This window comes from Vigna unguiculata, chromosome 9 (genome assembly GCF_037176805.1).
Source record: "Vigna unguiculata cultivar grain cowpea cultivar isolate G323 ecotype 2 chromosome 9, ASM3717680v1, whole genome shotgun sequence".
NCBI lineage: Eukaryota > Viridiplantae > Streptophyta > Magnoliopsida > Fabales > Fabaceae > Vigna > Vigna unguiculata.
In genome coordinates this window covers 37,518,310-37,543,751 of record NC_140800.1, presented here as the reverse complement: position 1 = coordinate 37,543,751, position 25,442 = coordinate 37,518,310, and the positions used below count along the sequence as shown (strand labels likewise).

General features: G+C 32.9%; 2 protein-coding genes and 1 long non-coding RNA gene across 7 annotated transcripts; 1 reads left to right on the top strand and 2 right to left on the bottom strand.

The window, feature by feature from the left end:
* Positions 1 to 579: 579 nt before the first annotated feature.
* Positions 580 to 4,861, bottom strand: LOC114196192 (tRNA modification GTPase). The gene is made up of 8 exons (XM_028086755.2): positions 4,239 to 4,861; positions 4,022 to 4,143; positions 3,729 to 3,932; positions 3,155 to 3,214; positions 2,743 to 2,881; positions 2,121 to 2,239; positions 1,371 to 1,601; positions 580 to 974 (listed from the first exon to the last, which is right to left on the bottom strand). Exons 1-8 carry the CDS (start codon positions 4,804 to 4,806, stop codon positions 780 to 782), a joined length of 1,638 nt encoding a protein of 545 aa, XP_027942556.1. The 5' UTR covers positions 4,807 to 4,861; the 3' UTR covers positions 580 to 779.
* Positions 4,862 to 10,065: 5,204 nt separating this feature from the next.
* Positions 10,066 to 15,215, bottom strand: LOC114163960 (sulfate transporter 1.3-like). Of its 5 annotated transcripts, XM_028048366.2 has the most exons (15): positions 15,109 to 15,215; positions 14,409 to 14,603; positions 13,809 to 14,164; positions 13,648 to 13,696; positions 13,346 to 13,553; positions 13,002 to 13,182; positions 12,772 to 12,837; positions 12,562 to 12,675; positions 12,326 to 12,442; positions 12,110 to 12,236; positions 11,538 to 11,824; positions 11,243 to 11,433; positions 10,800 to 10,885; positions 10,604 to 10,680; positions 10,066 to 10,490 (listed from the first exon to the last, which is right to left on the bottom strand). In XM_028048366.2, exons 3-15 carry the CDS (start codon positions 14,136 to 14,138, stop codon positions 10,347 to 10,349), a joined length of 1,977 nt encoding a protein of 658 aa, XP_027904167.1. In that variant the 5' UTR covers positions 14,139 to 14,164; positions 14,409 to 14,603; positions 15,109 to 15,215; the 3' UTR covers positions 10,066 to 10,346. The 5 variants fall into 5 exon arrangements, with proteins under 5 accessions (XP_027904167.1, XP_027904169.1, XP_027904170.1 ...); XM_028048368.2 differs by lacking the exon at positions 15,109 to 15,215 and having other exon boundaries at positions 14,409 to 14,996; XM_028048369.2 differs by lacking the exons at positions 14,409 to 14,603; positions 15,109 to 15,215 and adding an exon at positions 14,279 to 14,402.
* Positions 10,358 to 12,508, top strand: LOC114163961 (uncharacterized). Its single transcript, XR_003599454.2, has 2 exons — positions 10,358 to 10,517; positions 12,127 to 12,508. It is a non-coding gene; the product is annotated as an uncharacterized LOC114163961 (long non-coding RNA).
* Positions 15,216 to 25,442: the final 10,227 nt, after the last annotated feature.

Genomic DNA, 25,442 nt, shown 5'->3' with positions numbered 1-25,442 from the left:
TAATTTGACAACGTTTTCTGCTACTTACTCGTGATTTTAGCCAAAAGGGTGAAGAAAGGTATACAATCCCCTACTACTCCTCATTTTTCATGTTTGCATAATGTTATAATGGCAAATATTTTTGCATAAAACAATAAAATAACAAATAAAAGACCTCAAAATTAAAAGTCTTAAGCGAAGAACGAAAAACTTGGACATCAAATAGGACCTGGGCAAACAACTAAAGACCTCATAAAGACAATCATTTAATCGAAGAGCTTACCCACCCCTATTTGAGGGTTATACATCCTTCTGAAATTTGAGCATAATACGTGCTCGGAATATGGTCAAACTCAAGCATGAAGAAACACAAGGAACACACCGTGAATTGGGAACCAATCAGTTATAGGCCAATAGTGCCTTGGTGCGTATGCGTATATTCGACATAAATGATCTTTTTTTTAACTTAACATTGAAACTAAATGACTTTGGATACCGTGAAATTAAGAACTTCCTAAATTGCGTTTACGGATTACCTATTTGCAGTTACAACGTTGCATCATATTTTTGGACAGTTGATTTAAAAGTTCTACAACTCAATTTAAAAATCATCCCAACCAAACAAGGAGGGGTTCAAGTGATAATATATACCAGTACGAGAAACATACAACAAAACTGATCACCATGGCTTGAAATCCATGGGAAATGTACTGAGCCAGATTGAACTTGGCGTCCTATACATGAGTGAGAAATGTAAAGGAAACTAGCTAAAAATCACCACATACGTATTGCGAGTATTTCTACTTACCAATACAGAACTTGCCAAATATATTTGATAAAACCTCCTCCGATATATTTTCTCCACTTATCTGTCCAAGGGACAATGCAGCATCCCTCAAATCAATTGTCCAAAAATCCAGAGGCAGTTCCTCCTTTATTGATGATTGTAACCTTGCAAGTGCTTCCTTGGTCCGAACAAGTTGTTCACATTGTCTCTGAATAATCGTTATATCAGCAAACACAATCCAGATACAAGACCTCCCCCCCAAAGAAAAAAGAAGCTTATTTAACTACTCTTTTGTGAGTATGAGGGTGCATGTGCAAGAATGTTGTCATGTAACAGAAGATAAACACTTGAGAATTGCTTGGTTGGAGTGCAAATGGAATAGTAGAAAACAGAGAAGTCTTTGTTGAGTCCAGCAACATCGTTATTTACCATCAACCATTTTCTTCTTAGCTAAGCATAATTTTGACCATTACTTCTAGCTCAAATTTACCAAATAAAGATACATGGTCTATTCGTTCGTTCCTTCCCTTCCCATTCAAAAGGTTAAGAAAACTTTGAAGCTACTAATTTGTAAGAAAGATGGAAAGCCAAAATGATAGCTTACCTGATTGACAGTCCATCTGCGACCCCCAGCAGGAATGCCTTCAAGACCCACAATCTGTAATACCGCCCTCTCTAAGTCTAGTAATCCTTGACCAGTAACAGCACATGTAAACACATGTTTGCTGAAAATTTTATGACTCTGAAATCCTTTGTCCCATTCAGTCTCAGCACAAGGTTTACAATCTATCTTGTTGACCACAAGGATTACTGGGGTGGATGATCCAGTTGATTCCTGTCTTACAACAGAAAGATTAAGTAAAGATTGCAGACTAATATGAATATGCATCTTTTCTTTTCTCACAGCATGGCAGAAAATAATAACAGGTACCAAGCTTAATACTAAAAGAAAAATGAAAGGTGTAATACAATATTTATTATGTTTAAGAACATTATCTTGCAAGAATGTAATTTTTAGGGGTAACACTACAGGATCTAAATGGCCTTTCTGGAGACATGTAATTGATCCCACCTAGCCGAAAAAAGTCTTTTACCGTTCTTGACTAGAGGATACCAATGCATTTAAGGCAGCCAGGTGTCTGTATGCCAATTTATCATGTCATATCATATTAAGAATATGTTTGTGGTAACATATACAGTTTGATGCTTCCCAGTTAGCATAGATACCTTGATACCACATTCGATGCGACTATTTCTCCTTCAAATAAAATGTTTACGCTTCTATTTATATCAAAATAGTAATTAAATATAATGAAAAAAACGAGAAAGGAGGAAAAAAATTATATGGTCAAACCTTGGTGGATTGAATCCTTTGGAGAAGTTTGGTGTCTTCACATGTCCAACCTTCAACAGCACTCACAGTCATGATAATTAAATCAGCACCCCTAGCAACGGCTTCAGATCGCTCTACGCCTAGTAGGAGAATAGAAATATAATTTCAGTACGTCATGTGAAGTAATGATGTTAAGGTAAGTAGCAAAACACAAGACGCGAGCGAAAAAATATATCTAATCCAACTATATAGCTAAGTCAAATCAGGTAAAGTCTATAGCCGTATATCTATCTAATTTTCGCTAGATTTTACGAGTGTTTCATTTAAACTACACTTAAAGCAAGCAATTATTATTACAAAGCTTGTATAAAATTACTTTGAGCTGACTATATTTAATTTGTCCAAAAAAGAAATTCATTCAATAAAGTTTAAGATATTATAAAAAACTGAATCACTGCATGAAGCCAGTAAAAAACCTGGATTTAAACAAGTTGCAGACACCATAACATCACATTTGAAAGAAAACTTATCTGTCTATATTTCAGAGTCTACAATACATGATGCAAGAGAAAGACGATGATACAAAAACAAAGGAAAATTACACATATCCTGAACTCAAAGGAGAAAAGAAAGAAAGCCGCACCGATCTTTTCCACAATGTCATCAGTGTCCCTGATGCCTGCTGTATCAAGGAGGGTTATAGGAATACCACTGACACTGATGCTTGCTTCAATCACATCACGAGTGGTTCCAGCAATTTCAGTAACTATTGCCCTCTCACTCTGCATGCTACAAGAAGATCATGCTCAATAAGTAAAACAATCACAATGCTTTACACACACACACACACATACATACATACATATACATATATGTATTTTTTGTGTGTAGTTCTTCCACTTAAAGATAAATTATGGACTTGAGACGCAGATTAAGTACAAAAATACTACGTGAATGATTTCAGTTGGCCAACAGCAAAGTTGATATCTACATAAAAGATTCAACAATAAATATCAAATTTAAGTTTTCGAATAACCAAAATCACAATGACATACTTTGCTCCATGCATTCAGAAGGCTTGACTTGCCAACATTCGGGCGGCCAACAATAGCTATCTGAAAGAATTTCATATTATTAGGATAAAAAATAGGAACAGTCATCCTCATATTCACATAGACATAGAATGACAAATGCATGTTGTATCACAAAGTAATTCAAGCCTAATCACCTTTATAAAACCAGCTTGTAAAGTGAGGATTATCCCACTTATATAATTTGTTCATCTCTTCAAGTTTATGTAAAATTTCCAGCACACTTTTATGCCTAATATTGGACATCTCAAGCGTTGCAATAAATATTTTTGAGTGATCCAATGGCAGGTAACAAGATAGGTCTTATAAACCTCATTAAGATACGATTTGTTTCCATCAACTAAAAATAATGTCATGTAAGTGGAGATAATCCTTACTTTACAAATGGGTTGTGTAGGTTTGAGTTAGGTCAAAACCATTTCGTAAGAGAAGAGATAAACTTATGTACCTATTACAGCATACTATGCGCTGTGTTCCAAACCAAAAAAAAAATGTGAATACCGTAAGAATGTTATGAATACACCGTTTCAAACCATACCTGCAATCCAGACTGCAGAAGCTTGTCATAGTTTGCAGTCTCCAATGCATTCTCAACGTCTCGTGACATATCATGGATTTTATCCATAATCAGATTCAAATCCAGAGGCGGCATCTCATCATCGAAGTCTAAACGTGCTTCAATCTCAGTAAGCAACTCAATGCACTGACTCCTCAAAGATCGAACAAGAGAAGAAAAACCACCCTGTCATCAGACGCAACCAGCCAAGTCTTACACCAAACATGATGACGATGATACAGTAAAATACTGAAACAGCGTCGAGTTAAACATACCTGAATTCCTTGCAGTGCAGCATCTGCAGCCGCCACAGATTTGGCGGCGATTAATCTTGCAACATTTTCGGCTTGTGAGAGATCCAAACGACCGTTAAGAAAAGCGCGAAGAGTAAACTCGCCTAAAAGAAGCAGAGACATTAATAAGCAATTTGGATTTGGGTGTCGAGCGAGGGTTAAAAGAGCATTAAGTTTATTCAAAATAACAGAGACGCACCTGGTTGAGCAAGCGTTGCTCCGGCTTCCAAACAAGTCCTTAGAACGCGGCGCAGACACACTTCGCTCCCGTGACACTGAAGCTCCACCACATCTTCGCGCGTGTACGACCTCGGAGCCAGCATCGGCACCGCCAAGACCTCATCGATGACGTTGCCATCGGAGTCCAACACGACGCCGTATTCGACGACGTGGCTGGTGGGCCGCCACGAGTTCCGGGCGGGCCGGAACACCCGACCCGCAATAGACACTGCTCCAGGGCCCGAAAGCCGAACGATTCCAACGGCTGCAGGTGGCCCTCCCAACGAAGTTACGATGGCCGCAATTGTGGTCCCACTCCCAACAACCTCGTCGACACACTCTCCCGCTCCCAACCTTTCGTCTTTCTTCACCACTAACTTGTAACTGTCTGAGCCAGCACGGGATTTAACGGTTCTGGAGGTTTTGGAGGGAATAAGATAGTGCCACGTGACGCCACAACTCAAAAGCAATGCCATAGGAAGGCGCGGCGGTGGAGCGAAGGTGGCGCACGTGTTAATATGACGAAGCACAGTGCGGAGAGCAGCCATTGATCCAGTTTCGGCTTCTGTCTGGCTGAAGCTACTGTTTCTCTATCTATCTATCAATCGTTCTTTTCCGAAGAAGGGCCCATTTTATCTGTTCCTAACCTGTAACATGGGTTTTGGCCCATCACTCCCTTGAGGCCGACGAATATGTATGACATCTATTAAGACTATTTTTATTTTACTTCCTGCACCCCATAACTACTAATGCACCCTCATTTTTTAAACAATCTCTATTGCGTTATTAAAGCATTTTTCTTAAAAAGAAAACAATGGTTGTTCGATGGATCAACCTTTTAGGTTATTAGGTTGACGGGATAGTTTAACTTGCTAATGAAATATGGTATAAAAAGGCAATTTAAAAATTACCTATGATTTAAAAATAAAGGCACATTACTACACAACTTTGAAGGAATATATAATTGTCATTAAAAATATTCATATAATAATCTGTAGTAAGATATGTCAACTATTTTAGAATATACATACTAAAACATAATTAAGAAAAGTTGTGTGCTTTATCGTATACTATATTATGAAAAACATGGTGAAAAACTCAATGGAAAAATTAAGGCGAGGGAAAAATACAAGATAGGAATGTATTGAAGGTAGGGTTTATGTTTTGGTGCGCGAGAGGAAGGGAAAGTGCACTGTAAGATAGTTTCTCTATCTCTGAGCAGCACAAAGGGACCTTTAGAGATTGTGGTTTTCCTTAGTGTGTAGGTAGTTTTACTTAGTTATTTACGAGCACAAATTAGCTGAGATTATGCTAAGTAAGTTTCCTTTCACCATTTAATTTTTTTTTATCTCTTTTAAGCCTTTGAATTTTCAATGAAACACTATGGTTCAGTTTCAGTTCTAATTTACAGCTCATGAGTTTACTTGTTTAATTGTTGCTTGCATTTAGCTTTTAAATTCTAAATTAGTTTACATTCTTGTATTGCTTTTTAGTTTTAAAGTCAGTCTTGCATTTTTTTAGTTAGTGGGTTGAGCTCAGGTTTATAGTATGTACACACAAATAGGGGTGGGCATGGATTGGATTTTTAATGATCCAATCCACATCCATTTTATATCATGGATTAGATTTTTGATTCAAATCCATTTCTTTAGCAAAAGTAGTTTGGATTTTTTTAAAATCCAGATCCAAATATTTGGATAAAGATTTAAATCCAATCCAAATATTTAGATCAAGTTCAAATTCCAGAATCCATTTTTTATAAAATAAATTTAAATTGATTTTTTTAAAACTTGTGTCATTAAGGCCCAGATGACCCGGATGAGACCGACGACCCGGACGAGCCCGACAACCCAGAGGGGCCTGACGACCCGAACGGGCCGGACAACCCGGACGGGCCCGACAACACGAACAGGCTCAACAACGTGAACGGGTCGGGCGACCCGAATGGGCCCAATGAATCGGACAGACCCGTCTAAACAGTCGGGCCTAATCGGGTAGTCAGACACGTTCGAGTCGTGGGGCTCGTCTGGGTCGTCGGGTACGTCAACGTCGTCAGACCTGTCCGAGTTGTCGGGCCCATCCAGGTCGTCGATCATGTCCAGGTCGTCAAGCCCGTTTGGGTCGTCGGGCCCGTCCGGGTCGTAGGGCTCGTCCAAGACGTCGAGTCGATATGAGTCGTAGGGCACGTTCAGGTAGACGCGCCTGTTCGTGTCGTCGTGCCATCTGGGTCGTAAGGCCTGTGTAGGTCGTCAGGCCCGTCTGGGTCGTCGGGCCCATCTGGGTCGTTTGAGTCGTCAGGTCCGTTCGGATCGTCCGACCCATGGGTCGTTCGGCCCGTTCGTGTCGTCGTGCCCATTCGGGTCGTAAGGCCCGTGTAGGTCGTTAGACTCGTCTGGCCCGTTCGGGTCATCATGCCCGTCTGGGTCGCTAGGACCCGTCCAGGTCGTCCACCCCATCTGGGTCTTCGGGTCCGTTCGGGTTGTCGGGCCCGTCCGGGTCGTCGAGCCCGTCCGGGTCATCAGACCCGTCTGGGTCATTCGGGTCTTCGGGCCTGCCTGACCCATTCGGTTCTTCGAGCTCGCTTGAGTCATTTGGGTTATCGGGCCCGCTTGGCCCGTTCGGATCTTCGGGCCCACCTGCCCCGTTCGGTTCATCGGGCTCACTCAAATTTTTCTGATCGTTGGGCCCGATCGACTCGTTCAGTTTTTCAGGCTCGCCTAGTCCATTCATATCTTTAGGCCCGTCCAACCTCTTATGGTCGTTGGGCCTGCTCGATCCGTATAGGTCGTCGAGTAAGGCCCGTCCTAGTCTGAATTTAGCATAGTCCATCTCAACCTTTAGTCTAACCCAACTAAAAATTTAAATTGAAAATTTGGATTGAATTTTTTGGATTATCCATATTTAAAAATCTTGATTTATAAAATGGATATCCAATCCATAAAATATATAAAATGTAGATTAGATTGAAATCCAGATCCATTAAATGGATTTTAAATGGATTGGATTTTTAATAAAATGGATTATAAATGGATTAGATTGGAGCAAAAGTGGATTGGATCAAGAAAATTAGATTTTTTGCCCACCCCTACACACAAAGATCATTTAACAACCAACACTTATTGTTAACAAGAAAAACATATATGTCGAATCCAAATTAAAAGCATTGATCAAACCTTCTAGTTAGGCAACCCAAAAATTGTTTCCCACCATTCTTAACAGTTTTAGTCACTCTCAACATTGCAACCTCTCTATAGTGGCAAATTGGGGTTTCATTGAAGCCCCAAGACCAAGCATTAGGAGAAGAAATGATGTGATTTTGTGTCCCTCATGAACAAGATGAGCAAGGGTGATTGCGATTGCAAGACATTGTTCTGGGAAGGAGAAGACAACACTTCAACCAACACCTATTCACCAACAAACTTCCTCTAAGAAGGAGAAGAGAAGAAAGGACGAGACAAACAATGAAAGAAAGAATGATTAGGGAAAACTTGAAGCTTCTCCACTAGAAAGAAATAAATTCATACGTAAACCACCCATTGTCATGATACAGTTACAAATTTGGACACATATTCGTTATTGGTGACACATTAGCTCACTATTAGTTAACATAGTTTCTAGAAAACTACCGGCAATGACTTGATTATTGCACTTAAATATATTTGGGAACGAAATTGACACAAAAATAAAAACGGGGAATAAATTGACACATACCCACCAAAGTGGAGACCATCCGACCAATTAAGTCTAATAAATTTTAGGTTAAATTACTTTTTTGGTCCTTTTTTTTTGTCAAAAGAAGTTTCAAATTGGTCCTCCAGTATTTTTTTTTGTCTCAATCTGGTTCTTGTTCTTTTAAAAATAATTCAATTTGGTTATTTTCGTTAGTTTGACCAAATGGTGTTAAAGTTAATGTCACATGTCAATTTGTGTTTTTTTTAACTTTTATTATTTTTTATACATGTCACTTCATATTTGTGCCATGTGTCAAAAAGTTTCAATTTAGTCCTTATTTTTGTAAAAATAGAGCAATATTGTTCTTCCTTAAATTGAGACTCAATATACTTTTTGTATAAGTCTTATGGTGATAATCTTATGGTGATATTTAGGACAACTGATATGGGTAAATTGATATGGGGTTAATACTTGAATCTTGATAATTTTGCTATTCAACTTATTAATTTTAATTTGTTCATCAAATTTTTGGTTGCATGATTTATGTTTCGCTTTACGTTGAGATCTAATAATCACATTCAAACTCTAACTAACATAATTTCAAATATGTATTTCATTTAGATTTTAAAGTTAATTTAAAAATATTTCTAGAAATATTTATAAAAAATGTTAATTTTAGTAAGAATATCACCATAAGATTTACACAAAAAGTAGATTGAGTATAATATTATTTAAGTTTTACAAAAAATTAAACTAAATTGAAACTAAAAACAAATATAAGAACCAAACTGAAACTTTTTGACATGTGGCACACCTATGAAATGACATGTGTAAAAAAAATTAAAAAATTTAAAAAAAAAAATCACAAATGGACACGTGACATTAACTTTAACACCATTTGGTCAAACTAACAAATAAGATCAAATTGAATCATTTTAAAAAAAATCAAGACCAAATTAAGAAAAAAAACCTAGAGAACCAATTTAAAACTTTTTAATAAAAACAAAGACAAAAAAAAAAGTAATTTAACATAAATTTTAATACATTTTAAAATGTATCATTTGTTATTAATTAAAACTGATTGAATATCATACAATTTCGTAATTCTTTTATTTGCTGAGTTCCATTTGTAATTTTTAATAAATTTATTTAATAATAAAACTGTTTCATTTTATAAAATTTTAATATTATATTAAAGAATATAATACCACTTTAATACATTGATGTTTTGACAGACAATCGACCAATATATATATATATATATATATATATATATATATATATATATAATTATTTTATTTTATTTTTTTAACATATCATTGTCACATTTATTTTTATTCTTATTTATTTTCTATTTTTCTCTTCCTCTACCTAAATCCACATGTGGGCATAGTATATATTTTTTTAATACTCTTTTGGTCCCGTGCTAACTATACATTTTTACTTTAGAAAAAAATCAATTTGACTAATGATTTTGTTTTTTAATATTTAAGAAATTAGTTTTGTATCGTTAATTCATTCTCAAATTAATTACTTCATATGTTTTAAAAAAATATGTATGATTGGAGTGTGAAATATTTTAGTAAAATTGTTAGAATATATATTAATCAGCAAATGAAAAAGAAACGGCACAACAAGCTAGGATTGTCTTCTGTTTGTCCTTTCTCTTATTTAAAAGATTATTTCAAATATAAGTTCCCAAGAGTTGTTATAAGGATCTCAAACTATCATTGTGTTTGTTTATTTCCATACTTAGTGTTTTAATTGACTATTTTTTATTTATATTAAATTGAATTTAATAATTATAAAATTATAAAAATGAGAAAAAATCATATCTACCAAATTTAATTACTCATTATAAATTTAAAAATAGAATAAAATTACATATTAAATATTTATTTTATAAATTTTAATTATATAAAATAAATCCGTAGATTTAAGTTCTAACTAGTTAAGGCAACTAAAGGCTTCCTCTACTTTTTATATTGGAATCTGACGCTTGCATACTTTCTTTCGAGAAAGTGAAAAACTTTTTACAATCTCTGCTTGTATGAATCTGGCTTTGTTTCGTCTCTTCATTCATGCAAGAGCCAAACCTGTTGCATCTGTCAGTACGTAATAAAAAGAAAGAAAAAGAAAAAGAAAATCCATCTGCTCCATTTATTTGATTTATCTATTCTTCTAATTCTTTTAGTGGCTCAATGAGAGAGGAAGGGATGATGAACAACTACTTCCCTTCTGAAAATGAGACCATAAATAAAATATTAACTTTAATCTACACACTTTTGGATAAGGATCCTAGAACCAGCACTAACTATGGCAGAATTTCTTCCACTGTACCTTTTTCTATCTAATCCTTTACTACCCCAACTAATACACTGAAAATTTGTGGTCTCACAACAATATTTGATCTTTTTCAAGGGTCCTCAACCACCTTTGGAGAACAATATGCAACAGCCTCTGCAACGGTGAGGAAGATCTTGTCCTCTCCTATTGTGTTTGCAAAATTGGATGCGTAAAGCTTGTCTGTCACTACTGGACCAGGATTTGCCAGAACAAGCTTGCATAAGAGGAAGAACAACTTGCGGTAAGTTACATAATATATCATTTTCTAATCACTCATGCATACAATATTATGAGCATATTATTCTTGGCCACAAGTTAATTAGTTACCTCAATTCCTCTCATTTCAAGGCTTTTGTGTAACTCTTGGAAGGCTTGGATGCCACTTGTGTCGATATCAGTAACGGCTGCATCATGAACACGAAACTCAATAAATAATAAAAATTTAACAAGACGAAAATGAAGGTTTTACTCCGGGAATTTGTAAGGGGAATAACGAATTAAGGATTAAAATAAAGACTCTCACGTGACATTTCAACTATCAAAAACTGGATTTTTGTGGGGTATTCTCCTTTCACTTTTTCTTCTTCATCCATCAGCCATCTTAATGTCCTGCAAAAGGGTAATTATTAGGCGACATGAATATGCTAAATTGAAAACCAGTTTCATAAAATTACGTTATATTCCTCTTTCTTTATCAGTGTAAGATATATCGGATAGAGACTGGGTATTTTTTCATGAGTAACACTGTTAGTATTTTTACATCCACATCTAAATTTTGTAGTATGGTACGTATGGGTGTTCCTTATGTTTTGAATCATATATCTGTTCTTAATCCTTAGGAATTTAGATTACTGCCAAAAAGCTTTTTTCAATTAAATTAGTGTACAGATTGGATTGTTTCACTTCAGTTCATTCAAAAGAGTAAAATATCGTAAACGAATAAACAAAGGAGGAACAAGGCTTTACCTTTCTTTGACATAATTGGAGTTGGAAAAATATACTGCAGAATCAACTCTTACAATCAGTACACCTGGAACCTTACTAGCTTCTGGATATTGTTGGATGTTTCTATAGACATTAGTCCTAGGAATCTTCCCCAGAATTGCGGTTCGGGGTCTTGTTACTTGTAGTAGGATCTTTGCAAAGGATATCGAGACCTGCCATAGAATGTAGCAATATAACATATACGAAATAAACAAGATTAGTCAGAAATTACTTTGACCTTTTGGAGCATAAGATAAGCATTGATTATAGTACTTACAGCAATTAGAAGTCCTATCTCAACCGAGACAAAAACAACCCCAAAGAATGCACCCATGCAAGCGACAAAGTCAAACTTATCTATCTTCCAAATCAAAATTGCTGCCTCATAGTCTATGAGGTTGATGACAGCAGAAATGATGATGGCAGAAAGAATGGCATTTGGAGTGTACTTAAAAAGTGGAGTGATGAATTCCAGGGTTAAGAACACAACTACTGACATCACAATGTTAGAGACTGCAGTTTGGCAGCCAGCCATGAAATTTACAGCTGAACGAGAGAAAGAACCTGAAGGTAACAAAAGTATAGATCAGGGGCTACAAAACTTTATAAATCACTAGACCACAAGATAAATATATAGTTTCAAATCCTCTTTATGTACAGGTAGACATTAAACTCTATAGGAATAGATCCAACTTTATCTGCTTAGTATTTTGTTTTTTCCATTTTTGTTTGATATTTTAAAGCTAAAAGTATATATTTATGAAACATGACCTCCTGTTTCATATTTCTTAAACTTGCAATTTTTATGACAATAGTAGCTAGATTCATAAACCTTGTCTACGAGCTTACCAGTTGCCACATAACAGGAAGTCATCGAACCAACAACATTCATTGCTCCTAGTGCAACCATTTCTTTGTTTCCATCCAGTTGATAGTCCTTCATAGATGCAAATGTTCTTCCAATTGCCGAGGCTTCCTGGCCATCGAAATGTAATGGTTTAATTAGAACTACAGGAGTAAAAAGGACAACTCTTCAAGAGAGGTATTGGTGTCAAAGTTACTCACAGTCAATGCTATCAAGCCTGCCACGATGCCAATTTTAAAACCTTTTCCAAGATTTTCTCCTGTTAAATAAAGATCTTTAACAGATGATGGATTGATTCCTTTTTCTATTTTTCTCACCTTCACATATCAATGGACAAAAACTTCAGTTTTGATGTAACTAATATTATGACACTCTTGCCATCAGTTGTTCCTAAAATACGTTATCAGTCTTTTGATGAGAATGAACATATACTTACAATTTCTACTCCTTGCTTATCTGCACGGGTTATGAATACAAAAAAAGTGGACAAAATAACGGATATCAATGGAGCAATTGCTGGCAGCCAGAATAGTGTCTTGTTTTTCTTTCCCTGGCGCACATAATATGAATGAATGAGAAAACAATGTACGAAATCCTAATTAGGGAATAGTAGCAAAATGCATAAAGGGGTGGTATAATGTCTTACAATGTATTTGGTGACCAGAAGAAAACTCAAAAAGCTAACTCCAATGACTATAGTTTGCCAGTTCCACTACAAGATAAAGTGTTATAAATTATTAGTCAATTTTGTGTTCAACACACAGATAACAGTAACACTAAAAGTTGGCTATCTAAATTTAGGCACGGACTTGTTCAGATTAGGATTCCTGTAATTAATAATTTGCATGTATATTAAGAGAGAGAAGGAGAGTATACTCCATGATGGGCTGTATGGATTACTGAATGCAGCACAGAGACAATATCAGTTTTCGTTGTGAACATTTTAGATTTAATGCCAAGAAAACCTTTGAGCTGTTGAAGGGAAATAGTGATGGCAGCACCCCCCATAAAACCGACAATAGCAGCATGGGATAGAAAGTCGATCAAGAATCCTAACCTGGTTGAATAAGTAAATAAATAAGGCAACAATAATATTATATGGTGTGATGTTAAACAGTGTAACATTAGTTGTAACTGGTAGCAGTTGCACAAGACATAAACTTCAGTGGTTGAAATGTCCAAATGCAAAATCCATATATTGGGTGGTAGTGTTGTCATACCTAAGAACACCAAGCGTTGCTTGAGTAATTCCAGCAAAAAAAGTGGCTGTAAAAGCAAGTCGCTGATATTCTTCCGCATTTTTAATAGGATCAATCTCATTACTAAGTAGGGTCCCCAACAAGAGAGAAACCACTGCTACAGGTCCTATAGCAATATCACGAGAGCTACCCATGACAGCATAGATCAATGGTGGAACAAAACTTGAGTCTGTAAACGAGTAGAAAGAAAAAATGCAAAAAGAATCAGTCTAACGTACAAATAAAAAAATTGAGCTGCTGGTGAGAGGCAAATAGAGTCTTACACAGCCCATACTGTGGAGCCAAATGTGCAAGCTTGGCGTATCCAATATCCTGTTTTTCAGCCAAGCATTAGAAGTTAGAACCGTGAAAAATGGGGAATGCATCATGAATTATTCTCATAGCCTTCAAAACTTGAAATCCACGGTAAAGCAAACATAAGTACCTGAGGAATGCAAAGACTCGCAATAGTGAGACCAGATATTAAATCCCCTCTAAATTTTTTAAGGTTGTAACTTCTTCCCCACTTAAGTATTGGAAATATGGCCTCAATACCGAGGATGAACTTCTTTGATTTAGATTGATCTTTGAAGGGTCTTAGAGGATCATCAGCAAAGAATGTTTCTTTTATGGTGTCTTGGAATTCCTTGAAGAGGTTCTGTCTCGGAGGAACTGCCACTTTGTGGACTTGTGGTACCTGACCATGTGAAGAAGACGACATACTTCTCAGATCGATCTCTTTGGTTTCAAGACTCTGATCACCAGAACGGCCCATTGAAGATCTCAGCCTGGACCTTCAGTCTGTAATACAGGGAAAAGTCATAACCAGAAATACTGGGAAAAAATAAGGACATCAAGGAGTGTGATTAGCAATCACTAAATATGGTTTATACTGCATGCAATAATGAAGTCTACCATGTTGCTTAAAGCTCTAATATATAGTCCAATAATGAAGATAATCAGGCACCTACTATGGAATTTTAGATGTTGATTTGTGACTGATATATCCTACTAAGTATGAGAAAATTTTGAAATGCTTACTAACCTGAATAGAAGGCGAGGGGATACGTGATAGAAGATTTGAATGGTCACTGGTTGAAGCTGTAATGCCTTCTTAAACGGGTAAGGTTTGGATTATGACCTCAAAGACTTAATCTTTCAGGTCAATGTTCTCAAGCTGAGATTGGAAAACAACACCATATAATGTGTGAACCGGATCGCATGAATACTTGTCAAAATCCTGCATTACAAAACAATGCTTAATATTCAATCCTGACCAAACTACCCAGGAATTAATTCACCCAAGTCACACTGTCTTCTTCTAGCAAGTATCTATCGTAACTTCAGAGGAATGACGGAGAATACGATAAGTATTGTACGTTTTGGGAACAAACTTAGTACATCTAGAAGTTAATAAAATCACATTACAACTTGCAATTTCTAAGTGCTTTTATAAAAATTCACGAAGTCAATAAAGTTCAAATAAAGAAAAAGACAGAGAAGTTAAACATGTCAATGGCAACCATCCATTGGAAGTACTAATTCTTGGGAGTGGAATTGTTAGCCGATTTATTAAGTCAAATCTCAAGACTAATTTGATCAAAAACAAAGATTTCGCAGATTTTATGATGACTACCAACATGTCTAGTGTAAGCTAAAGATAATCAGAGAATACAGTTCACATTAAGGAAGACCGATGGCAAAAATTTGTATCCAGTATATAAGTAAATGGTCTTCGTTTGCACCTCTTCACAAGCACCAGCACAAGCACGAATGAACTCACGCACAAGTCCCTCTCACTTTACAAACCATAGGTACAAAATTCTCAATTATCATCCTTTTTAATTCCTGAACAATTAAAAACACGTAACTCTCAGACAAGATTAGAAAGGAATCAAATTCTTAAACCTCAATAAAAATTGAAAAAAAACCGTAAAGTCACTCCAAACGGAAATAAACAACATTCAAAAAGTCCAAAGTCCAAACCGTGTTTTGACTGTCCCACAGAGTCACAATAATTGAATCTCAATAAATCGCTTCCTAATGTGAAAACCAATAATAATTATTACATCCAAATCAAATTAAATGCAGATCCATAATTTACATCCATGTAGTTATATATCCATGATATGCATTCTACAAATACTGATATCTAATAGCATTATCAGAATTTACTTGATTTCACTTATGTGGCTGCAGTGTATGACAGTAAAGAACATGACAGCATAATTTATTCAGAACCAGACAACCAAAATGTGGACTTTTCCAACTCTCAGCCCTTTATGATTTCTGAACCACCAAGTGTTATTCCAAAATCGTTTGGAGAAAGAATAAAGTCTAAAATAGACTCCCAATAAACACATCCTTCCTTGGCTTCTCATGCAAGCCATTGCCAGTGGAGGATTCCAATTACACTAACACCAAAAGTATTCTTTTTTCTTCACAAACTCACTTTAACCCTTCCCATGTCAGAATTCGTCTAAAGCAAAAAAAAGAAATTACAAAGACAGAAGGACCTGCAACACACGGAAGTGAAAAAAAAGAAAAGAAACACTAACTAACAAACAGACAGTTTTTTACATGCTACTATATATACATATATGCATATGCATATCTCAGGAGGGAATTAATAACCAGAAATTAAAAGAGTAAACTAAACAGGTTGGGCTTCCACTCCCCACGTACCATTACCATCGGTTTTCCTTTCCTTCTCACATGTCTCTCTGAAAAGACTGCACTTCTACTTTTGATCGTAAAAGCAAGAGCAGACAAAGTGACAAACGCAGCAGGACTTGGGAACGGAGCAGTTACATTAAAGAAAAAAAACCAACAGAACCAGGCACAGTCAGCGAATAGTTTCTCCTTAAACATGTTGTGTTACAAAAGGACTTTGTTACTAAATTTATTTAAGGAAAATAAATAACCCCAATCACTGTCCAGGTTCAATGAATCATCCGGGTTCAGTTCCAGGTGTATTAACTCTTGAATAACCTACAACAAGGTTTGGTTAACAATCGTGAACCTCGGAGGACAAACCCTATTTGGTCGCCGATAAAAAATGTGTATCCAAACGTCCGACAGCAAGAGAGAACAGAAAAGAAGATCCCAACAAAAAAAAACGAAAAGGTTAAAGCTTGATAATGTCCCCACGATACCTTTCCATGGAAGAAAGAGCGCACTTGGTTTACAAAGCTTATTTTAATATGAAGTACAATTTATTATTAATTCTAATGATTACCGTATTAATCCTTGCATGGTTCGTTGCCGTGGTTGGAGTCTCACATTTTATATTTCTAAAATAAATAAATAAATATTAAAAATTTGACACTTCGAACACAAACAAGATGGAGTAGTAATCACTCTATAAAAAATTTTGTAACTTGCAACTTTGGAAGTGTGATTGAAAATTTAGGGGTAGGAAATTTAGGCTAGCTGTGTTTTTTTTTTTTTTAATTAATTTATTTATTTATGAAAAGTGAGTGGGACAATCTTGTTTTTGCATTGTGTTGTGTTGGGCTTGGGGAGGGACCCCACGTTTATGTAATATGGTTTGAAATTTAACGAAGGACGACATAGCGTCCACATTCAAAGTTGGCATGTGGTGACGATGCTCTTGCTGGCATCTCAATATTCAAAGTTTGAAAAAACTCTTCCTTCGTTTCTTTCCAAAGCATGCAACTTTTTAACTTTCACTCCGTGATATTAAATAAAATTTAAACAGTTGTCTTATTTTTACTTTTACAAGAAATTGTTATCATACTTAATAGATAGATTCTGCTCAACTCTACAAATTAGAATATTGTGTATATTTATTTAATTATAGAAGCAGTATTTCTATTGTGTATTAGTCAACTCTACATATTTCATTATAGAATATTGTGTAACATTTTGTGGTTTTTTCCGCTACAATTTTTTTAAATAAAAATCAATTTTAGAGATAAAAGATGATCGGTAGTAACTAATTTATAAACTAAATATCATTTATTATTATTATGATGAATAAAAAATTATAATTAATTTGTGAATTAGATTTTAAATTGATCCCTGATATTATTTGTTCAAGGGTTTGGTTATTAAATAAATTGATGTCTAAATTGATCATTAATTAATATTAGTGACCAATTTTTTTAGTCATCAAAATATTGGTAGTTAATGTTAATGACTAATTTAGAAATTAATTAAAATATTAATTATAATTTTTTATTCATAATAGAAATTATTTTAGTTACCAATAAGTTTTAGTTTATAAATTGATACATAAAATAATTATTTTTTGTCATTAAACTTAGTTATTATTTAAGAATTTTATTGTAATATATATTTTATTTATATTATTTATATAAATATCATGTTTCTATAATTAAAAGGTATGTTATTCTTAATTTTTTATTTTGTGATTCTTTCACTTATTATAAAATTTGATTGATTTAAAATTTTAATTCTAAAACAATTATTATATTGGTGTATATTTGACTTTAGTTAGGATTTGTTGATTCATCATCGTTCCATTGATTATAGAAGCAGTAATAACGGAAATTGTTGATTGTGTCATTTCTTTGAATAAGGTTGTGGGTCTTGAAAAAAAGTCAGATATAATACCTTCGTTTTTGAGCTTGATCAAAGACATTAATATCCGAGTAGAAAAAAAAATCTTATGGTTAAGATTATAAGAGATTTATAAAATCAAAAATCATGAAGTCGTAATAAGAATAGTAGATTTTACCTTCTATAATAAAATGACAAATTACTAAAATAAAATTAATTCCTCTGTTAATAATTCACCAAACATAAGTTTATGAAATTAATCACTTTGTGAATTCTTTAGAATTCTAACTATAAGAGTTTTAAGAGTGTATCAGAAAAAAAAATACATTTTATTTTAATTGATTGGAATTAGTAAAAATGTTGTAGAAAGAACACCTTTTATTTTTAATTAGATTTTATTTTAATTGAAATTTATTAAAATATACGAATGTTAGGTGATGTTGCAACTAACAAACTAATGAGGTAAAATTTTAATTATATTATATTTTACTAGGTTAAACACGAAAAAAATAAATTTTAATTAGATGATATTATGACTGATAATACAAATAATAATGATTTTTTTATTGCATTAAATTTCAATTATGTTTAGGTTTTCTTTAAACGAAATATATTCACCTAAAGACGTGAACAACTGGTGCAGTAAAAACTAATAATTTATACAATTCTATTAATCTTATTATATTACAATTATATGTAAAATCTAATTCAAAATATTATATAAATAGTAAAATTTTAAGATTTTATAATTTAAATCTCTATTTTAATTAACTACTACAATAATATGTGTTTAATCAACTAAATATACTAACTAGAGCTGTCGAAACGGGTAATCCGGCCCGACTTGACCCGACCCACCACGGGTTAATGATTTAGTAAGTCAATCCAGCCCGACCCACTTTTTAGCGAGCCAAAAAATTTCGAACCCGGTCCGGCTCACCACGGGTTGGCGGGTTAAACGGGTTGGCTCACGGGTTTACTTAATTAAAAAAGATTTTTTTTTCCAGTCAAAACTAAATTGTAATTCTAATTAAAATTTAAATAAAATTTAATACAATCAAAGTACAAACCAAAATAAAAACAAATACAAATCATTTATGTGTTGGATAAAAAAACAACATAACATGACCCAAATGTAAAGCCCAACTTAATAAAAAAATATATAAAAACACTTGTGTGACCCTTTTATCTGAGGTCTGAGGGTTGGTGACCCAACCCGGCTCACCACGGATTCAATCCGGATGAGCCAAATTTTAAATGAGTCGGGTCAAAAATTAACCCATATTAAAATTTATAAAAAAATTTCAACAAAACCCAATCCAAACCCGTAGTAAGCCAGATTGGCTCACGGATTTCAACCTTTTTTACCGCTCTAATACTAACCAACTCTTGGTCATTGATTATACTTAAAATGTTTTATTTAGTTAGAGAATACTGTGTTTATAACAGGTTAACAACACCTTTTTCATGCGTGCCAGATGTTATAATTTCATTCGACAAAGATATTTTTTTTAATATAGGCAATGACAATGATTTCCTTCTTCGATATATTTCATAACTTTTTTGTTTTTATCAACGTCATAAACTGTCTGTCTCCCTTACTTCTTTTGCCACTTTAGAAATACTTGCCTTTGCGTCTTTGCTTCTCATCGTAGTTTTTTTATCCTTTATTCTTTATTTTTGTCGTTTGTTATATTCTTTCTTCTCTTTAGCTTTTTGATTCATTCTTGCTACTTTCATTTTGTTCTGCGTCTTTGATTAGTACTTGTGATGGATTATAACAATCTATATCTTTAGGGTAGGTTAAAAATCACAGAAGAAACTTCCATTTACACTTTCGTGAAGAAGTTAAGGCCTTTTATCAAGCCCTCAATATAATTGAGGTGGAAACAAAATGTAGTGGTTGGAGTTTTTCGTCTAGAAGAACATGTTTGTAGAAATTCCTAAAATGATGGTCCTTTTTTCTTTTTGTATGATATTGCGTTTTGCTAAGTTGGGGTTGCTATTTTCTCCTAACCCTTTTGAATGTTGATGAATGTGGTATAATAAGGTCCTCACAATCTCAGTGGATGCTTATATTTTAAGATTAAATATGTTTTTTATCTCTTAATTTTTAGTGAAAATTGGATTTAGTCTCTTTTTAAAATCTTGGTCTAATTTAATCCTCTAACTTTAAAAATGTTTGGATTCAGTCATTTTAACCGATTGTTTAAAGTTTATTTAACGTTTTAAATGTATTTCATGGTAGCAGTTGAGTTGTTTACCCCACTTGACATATTTCCGCTTTAATGTTAACTAAAAAACTGTCTTGAAACACGGTTGAAACGTTAAATAAATTTAACAAAATTTTGTTAAAAGGATTAAATCCAAACATTTATAAAGTTGGAGGACTAAATTGAGTCAAAATTTCGGAAAGAAACTAATTCTAATTTTCACTAAAAGTTAAGAGACAAAAAACATGTTTAACTCTATATTTTATTATATTAATATATATATATATATATATATATATTACTTTTATTTATCATAAACGATTATTCTCTAAAACTCCATTATTTTTAAACTTTTTTTTTTATTTTATTTTTGAGACAATTATTCGTTCTTTTCTCCTTCAAATATTGACAATTAGAAGATGATAAAGATTAGGCCAATTGCGATATCTTCGATAAAGATACATTGATAACTTTATTCGATCAAAATTTTGATATCTTTCATTTTTTCCTCAAATCTCAATGTTTTTTATTTTTATTGCATGAGTGAGGTTATATGATTGTATGCGAAATTTAATTTAATAGAAAAGACAAATCTTTATTAGTTTTGGGTTATAAATGGTATACTAAGTTGTGAAATTAGTTTTTCTGAGTAAGTTAGAGCATTCATAACCCTCTCCTTCAAAACAATTTTTTGAAAGCAAAGGATTTGAAGTTAAGGAAGGTAACTTGACATATTTTGATGAATTGAGATTTTAAGAGAGAATGTGTTGAAATGTAAGTTAAACCCACCATTGTTAAACATGAGGATTGTTATAAAATAATCATAGTAGATTATATTGCAAAATATACTAGGCGGTTGGTTGCAAGGTTAGTTGCAGTTTTGGTATTCCTTTCTCACGTTGTCTGATTTACGGAAGCAATGCAAAACTTTCTCTCCACACTAGTTGCTTCGTTTTGAACATTATATGATAATTAATATTATTATGTTTTTATATTCAATTGTTATTTTATTTTTTTGATTTTACTTGATATTCAGGTTTTATTTAATAAAAGAGAAAAAAAATAAATACGTGGATTATATTTTGTAAATAAGTAAAAATTTCATATATTTGAGAAGATTACAACTAATGAGTATAATATTGAATAATCAAATATTATCAAAAAGATCAAATATCACAAAGTTAGTTATTCAAATTATAAATCAAAATAATTTAAGAGTAATTCAAAGATATAGAATCTCAAAAGATTAAAAGATATATATAAAGGATTATCTCTTACAATTTATTCAAGTACCAAACCAAGTCCAAGTCCAATTATGAAAGTCTATGAATAAAGGACCTATCATACGTAATTAATATCTCTACACTTGAACTTAGAATGACACTCTGAAGGCCGGAAACATTCAATTTCACATCAGTCTTGTGTTCAATATGTCTAGGAGTAGCTAACTCTCTCATTCACGGGAGTTGGGTGTAAAATATTCTTAATTCTCTGTAAATTCTTCATTCAATATAATATGTTTCCACAATCTCTTATGTTTTTATTCTTGTTTTAATTGCATAGTTTATGAATTTTTCACATGCGAGAGTCCATATCGATCTGAAAGATAGTTTGGAAACCCAGATTATAAGCTTTAATTGCATGTTCTAGATATTATGCATATGTGGGAGTACGGCTGATCCGAAAGATAGTTTGGGAAACCTGAGTAGGGTAGAACAACTATTAAATTCACATGCTAGACATAGATGTGGTTAGTAGTCACTCTTAAGAATCATAAGGAAGGGAAATAACATATTATTATCCCAAGAACAATACATCAAGAAACTTCTTAGGAAGTTTGGGTATTATGATTTCAAACCCGTGAGTACACCTTATGATGCTAACTCTAAATTAATGAAAAATAAAGGAGAATTTATTTCTGAACCTCAGTATGCCCAGATAATTGAGACTTACTACACTTAATGAGCTTTTCTATACATGATATTGCTTATGTAATAGGTATATTGAGTAGGTACACTCAATGTCCTAATCAAGAACATTAGGATGCACTTGCAAGACTTGTGAGATACTTAAAAGGTTCAATGAATTATGTCATTGAATATAGTGGATTTCTCGTTGTATTAGAAGGGTACAATCGCAGATTCAGATGAGACAAAATCTACTATGGTTATGTATTCACACTTGGGGGTGATGCGATTACATGAAGATCAATCAGGCAGTTGCTCTCGAAATGGCTGGTAGTGAGACCGAGTGGTTGAAAAACTTCTTAACAAACATTCCTCTAAGAATGAAACCAACCCCATCTATGTTTGTACATTGTGATTGTGAATCGACAATAGCTATAACTTAAACAAGAACTATAATAGAAAGAATAGACATATATAGTTGAGACATAATTTGGTGAAACAACTGAGAGTGGAACTATTTTCATTGATTATCTGAAGTCAGAACAAAATCTAGCAAATCCTTTGACAAAACCATTGGGAAGAAATATGATTTTTGAAACATCAAGGGGAATGAGAGTTAAGCCACTTGCAAACAAAGAAGTGGTGGTAACACAACCTTTGTAATTGGAGACGCCATAAATAAAGTTCATATAGGTAAAAATAAGTCACTTGTTAATTATGATAGCACTAAATTAATTTTAAATCAATTATGTTCATTCCTATGGTGTGTGAAAGTGCTAAAGACTACATTATTGGGAGGTTAAACTTTGTAATTAAAAAATTTTATGTGGTGTAAGAATTTTAGTTTAAAACAAAGTTTTTAATGATTTTCATATCCCTTGCAAGTAGTGTATGATTTGCAGCATGCACTTGATGAAATCACTTATATGAGTGTGGAATGAGGTCACTTGTACGAGATCTTGGCATGATATCTAGAGCATGCATATCGAACACGCGCATGGCCTAGCAAGTGCAACACAACATTAACAACAAGAATTGTGGGGGTGTACTGGGATTCATAAATCGCTAACACACATTAAGTGTTTTTGGTTCATATAACTTGTTATATCAGCTACACAATTAAATTTTTCAATCTAGGACCGATTCATATAGCTTGTTATGCGAGCATTGATGCATTACATCTTATGTGACACCCATGGTTTTTCTTTCTTTCTTTCTTTCTATATTTTGCAGTTAAACATTGTGTGAGAATTTGATAATAATTTTGATTAGATTGTTGATTCACAATATGGGTAGAATTAAATGTGAAAATATTTCATTCATTATTAATATGTGTACTCACTTCAAGAAAATCTCATCAATTAGAAACCAATTTTAAAAACTAAAAATAATAAGTCACTAGTGACCAATTTATATAACAATTTATAAAGTAAAAAATTATTGGTTACTAAAATAGTCAATATTATAAATAAAAAATTATAATTAGTCACTAAATTAGTTACTAATTAATTAAAGACTAATTTAGAAACTAATTATTTTTGTAGTAAAATCTTATGTGACTAATTTTATGTGATCAATTTTTTTTGTAGCTAATTTTAAATACCAATTATAATTTTTTAGTTATAATAGTAATTACTTGTGACATGTGAAAATGGTCCAAATGATCTTATATTTGAAAATGATATTTGATAACTTTAAATAATTAAAAAGGAAACGATTTTATTAAAGAGTGTTATGTATATACTGTAAACATTGTTGAAAATTTTGATTTGAAATTGTTTGGATTTGTTTCATGCTTATTATATTAATTTTGAAAAATTATTTTCTTGATTTTTAATAAGTTTTTCAAGAAAAAAGAAAAAGTCAAGTGTTGGAAAATCATTTTTAAACATAAAGAGAGAAATCTTGATATAAATCCATATTAAAAGATTTTGAAATGTAAAATATGTTTGATTGAATTTGATAAAAAAGAGAAAAAAAAATGCTTTTAACACTTGAATATTATTTGAATGATGTGTTTATCGCTCAAACTACATTAATTAAAATAGTGATGTTTAATGTCATGTCAGATATTTTTATTCTCAAACTAATGTTTCCCGTCCAAATAATTAGATCAACAGTAGAACTTAAAATAATAAAAAAAAAGGTATGTAGTTTTTATCTCTAATTCTCATACACTTTTCGGAAATAACTACTATAGTTGCAACTAGATATTTCAAATGGATAACTCCTCTTCACTTCTTTTAACGAGTGCATTAATATTAGGTCCAATAAGCATTGTAAAATAGTCCAATTTTGTATTCATTTTCACTTTTCAACTTATCCAATAAAATTATTTTCCACCCTAATTCTCTTTTATTCATCCAAAGAAAAAAACAGTAATAACAACAACGATTTTCTATACAAACAGTAGCTTGATACCAACAAAGGTTATAATATTAATTAAAAGATTTAACTTGATTTTGCTTATATTAATTTTCCCATAAAAATTTGTAAGAGAAGAAAAAAAAACTTGAAATCATTAATTAAAGTTAACTTATATGTTTTAGATCTCAGAGAAGTTGAATGAAAAAATAAAATATATATTAAATAGATAATTAATTGAATTTAGTTTGTAGAAAAACTTCAACTTATTTGCTTTTCATGATAAAAACCTTATCTAAAAGATATATATAGCGCATATGTATATATTTGCAATGGTTAGATTCTGGTATGACTTTATTATACATGAAATATGTGTTTTTAGTATAATTGCATCCAGAACAATATCTATATACTAAGGGATTAGGGTTGAAGTATTGAGTGAGAAACATGATTAATAAAAGAAAAATGAAAAAAATGAGTTTGACTAACAGTTTCAACATGATCAACACAACCTAACTCAAAAAGGGAATAGAGGACCCCACCAACTTGATAACTTAAATTGAAATTGACTTCCACTAAAGCTGCAATCATTCAAAAAGCATAGCATCTTTGAATTTCATTGCATATAGGCATTCTTAGATAGCCCCGTAAACTCCAAAATATCATATCACACATATTTCAAACTACACGAGTCAATCCTATTATAACACGATCACCCTAAAAATTAGGTACTACTTCCACGTATATTGCAAAGCTACCAGATTATTTTGAATCAAGATATATTCGCTCAGATAAATATTTATGTTTGGATATTTATCAAACCACGTCAAAAAGATTTTAAGTAATTAAATTTATTAGAAATTTCACATCGATTAGAGATAAGACCAATTCACAATATATAAATGAGGTGCAAACCTCACCTTACAAGTCTGTTTTGTGGGGTTGAGTTAAACTTTAAACTCACTTCCAACATGGTATCAGCAAACCTCACCTTAAAAGTCAGTTTTGTGGGGTTGAATTAGACTTTAAACCCACTTCCAACAAAATTAA

Coding starts and splice junctions, on each gene's coding strand:
- LOC114196192 (XM_028086755.2), bottom strand. CDS start 4,806: ATGGCTGCTCTCCGCACTGTGCTTCGTCATATTAACACGTGCGCCACC. Junction 3,215..3,728: donor TTCTGCAGTCTGGATTGCAG/GTATGGTTTGAA, acceptor AAATTCTTTCAG/ATAGCTATTGTTGGCCGCCC. Junction 2,882..3,154: donor TTCTGAATGCATGGAGCAAA/GTATGTCATTGT, acceptor TGTAGCATGCAG/AGTGAGAGGGCAATAGTTAC.
- LOC114163960 (XM_028048366.2), bottom strand. CDS start 14,138: ATGGGCCGTTCTGGTGATCAGAGTCTTGAAACCAAAGAGATCGATCTG. Junction 12,676..12,771: donor TTCTGGTCACCAAATACATT/GTAAGACATTAT, acceptor TATGTGCGCCAG/GGAAAGAAAAACAAGACACT. Junction 11,434..11,537: donor AGATAGGACTTCTAATTGCT/GTAAGTACTATA, acceptor ATTCTATGGCAG/GTCTCGATATCCTTTGCAAA.